General features: G+C 47.4%; 1 protein-coding gene across 1 annotated transcript in view; it reads right to left on the bottom strand.

The window, feature by feature from the left end:
* The window catches only part of LOC112343987 (non-functional NADPH-dependent codeinone reductase 2-like), a 595-nt gene extending 463 nt beyond the window's left edge, over positions 1 to 132 (bottom strand). The window contains exon 1 of the mRNA XM_024668113.1: positions 19 to 132. Coding sequence (XP_024523881.1) covers positions 19 to 132 — 114 coding nt within the window. The remainder of the gene's footprint in view (positions 1 to 18) is intronic.
* Between the last annotated feature and the right edge of the window lie 841 nt (positions 133 to 973).

Here is a 973-nt window from a genome sequence, read left to right as displayed (position 1 = left end):
TGAAGATCATGGTGTTACCTGATCCACTGCAGGAGTGATCTTTGCATGTTGAAGCAAGTCGTGCAGCTTTTTCGTGCTAAAGTTACTCACACCGATTGCCTTGGCCAGCCCCTTTCGAAAGCATTCTTCCATGGCTTCCCACGTAGCCGGGATGTCCACAGGTAAGAAATCTTGCTTTGCTCTCTCTGGGAAATTCTCCAAAGTTTGTGGTCTCTCGCAGTTTAACTACCTGGATCTGTCGACACTACCTACATACATACGTACACACTACAAGTACCTTTTACATAGTTGTCTCTGTTGTGTTTGACCATCGAATGAATTTTTATTCATGAGATTTTGGTCAATATACAACCAAAAACGACGCGTCTCCTGGCGTCCTAGCTGGCACTGGTCCGTACATCGTACGGCTTGCCACCGTAACACTCCCACTCGGGCAGACGCCAAGTGCAGCCCGAAACTGAGAAAATTTCGGCTGGGAGAGTGCCTTGGTCAGAACGTCAGCAGGCATGTCCTGAGTAGAACAATACACAAGCTCGACGATTCCATCTTCATATTGGTCTCGAAGAAAATGGTGTACTGTGTCCATGTGCTTTGTTCTTGAATTGATCTTGCGATTCTTGCTTAAGGCAATGCAACCCTGATTGTCGCAATAGATCGCTGTTGAACCTGGAAGAGAGTGTTCCATGTCCGTTAGAAGACGACGAAGCCAGATGGCCTCCTTGCAAGCAGCGCTAGCAGCCATATACTCAGCTTCGCAGCTAGAGCAGGCCACAACACTCTGTTTCTTGCTGCTCCAAGAAAGAGCTGCTTGTTGCAAGCTAAAAAAATAGCCTGTGTGTGATCTTCGTGAATCTGGGCAGCCAGCCCAGTCCGAATCACAGTAGCCCTGTAAGCGTGTGACTTTTGGCGTGTAAAGTAAGCCAAAAGAAGTGGTAGCTCGTAAGTACCGAAAAATTCTTTTTACTGCTTGCCA

The sequence above is a fragment of the Selaginella moellendorffii genome, unplaced genomic scaffold, assembly GCF_000143415.4.
Source record: "Selaginella moellendorffii unplaced genomic scaffold, v1.0 SELMOscaffold_429, whole genome shotgun sequence".
Classification (NCBI taxonomy): domain Eukaryota; kingdom Viridiplantae; phylum Streptophyta; class Lycopodiopsida; order Selaginellales; family Selaginellaceae; genus Selaginella; species Selaginella moellendorffii.
This window is presented reverse-complemented; position numbering and strand designations above follow the sequence as displayed.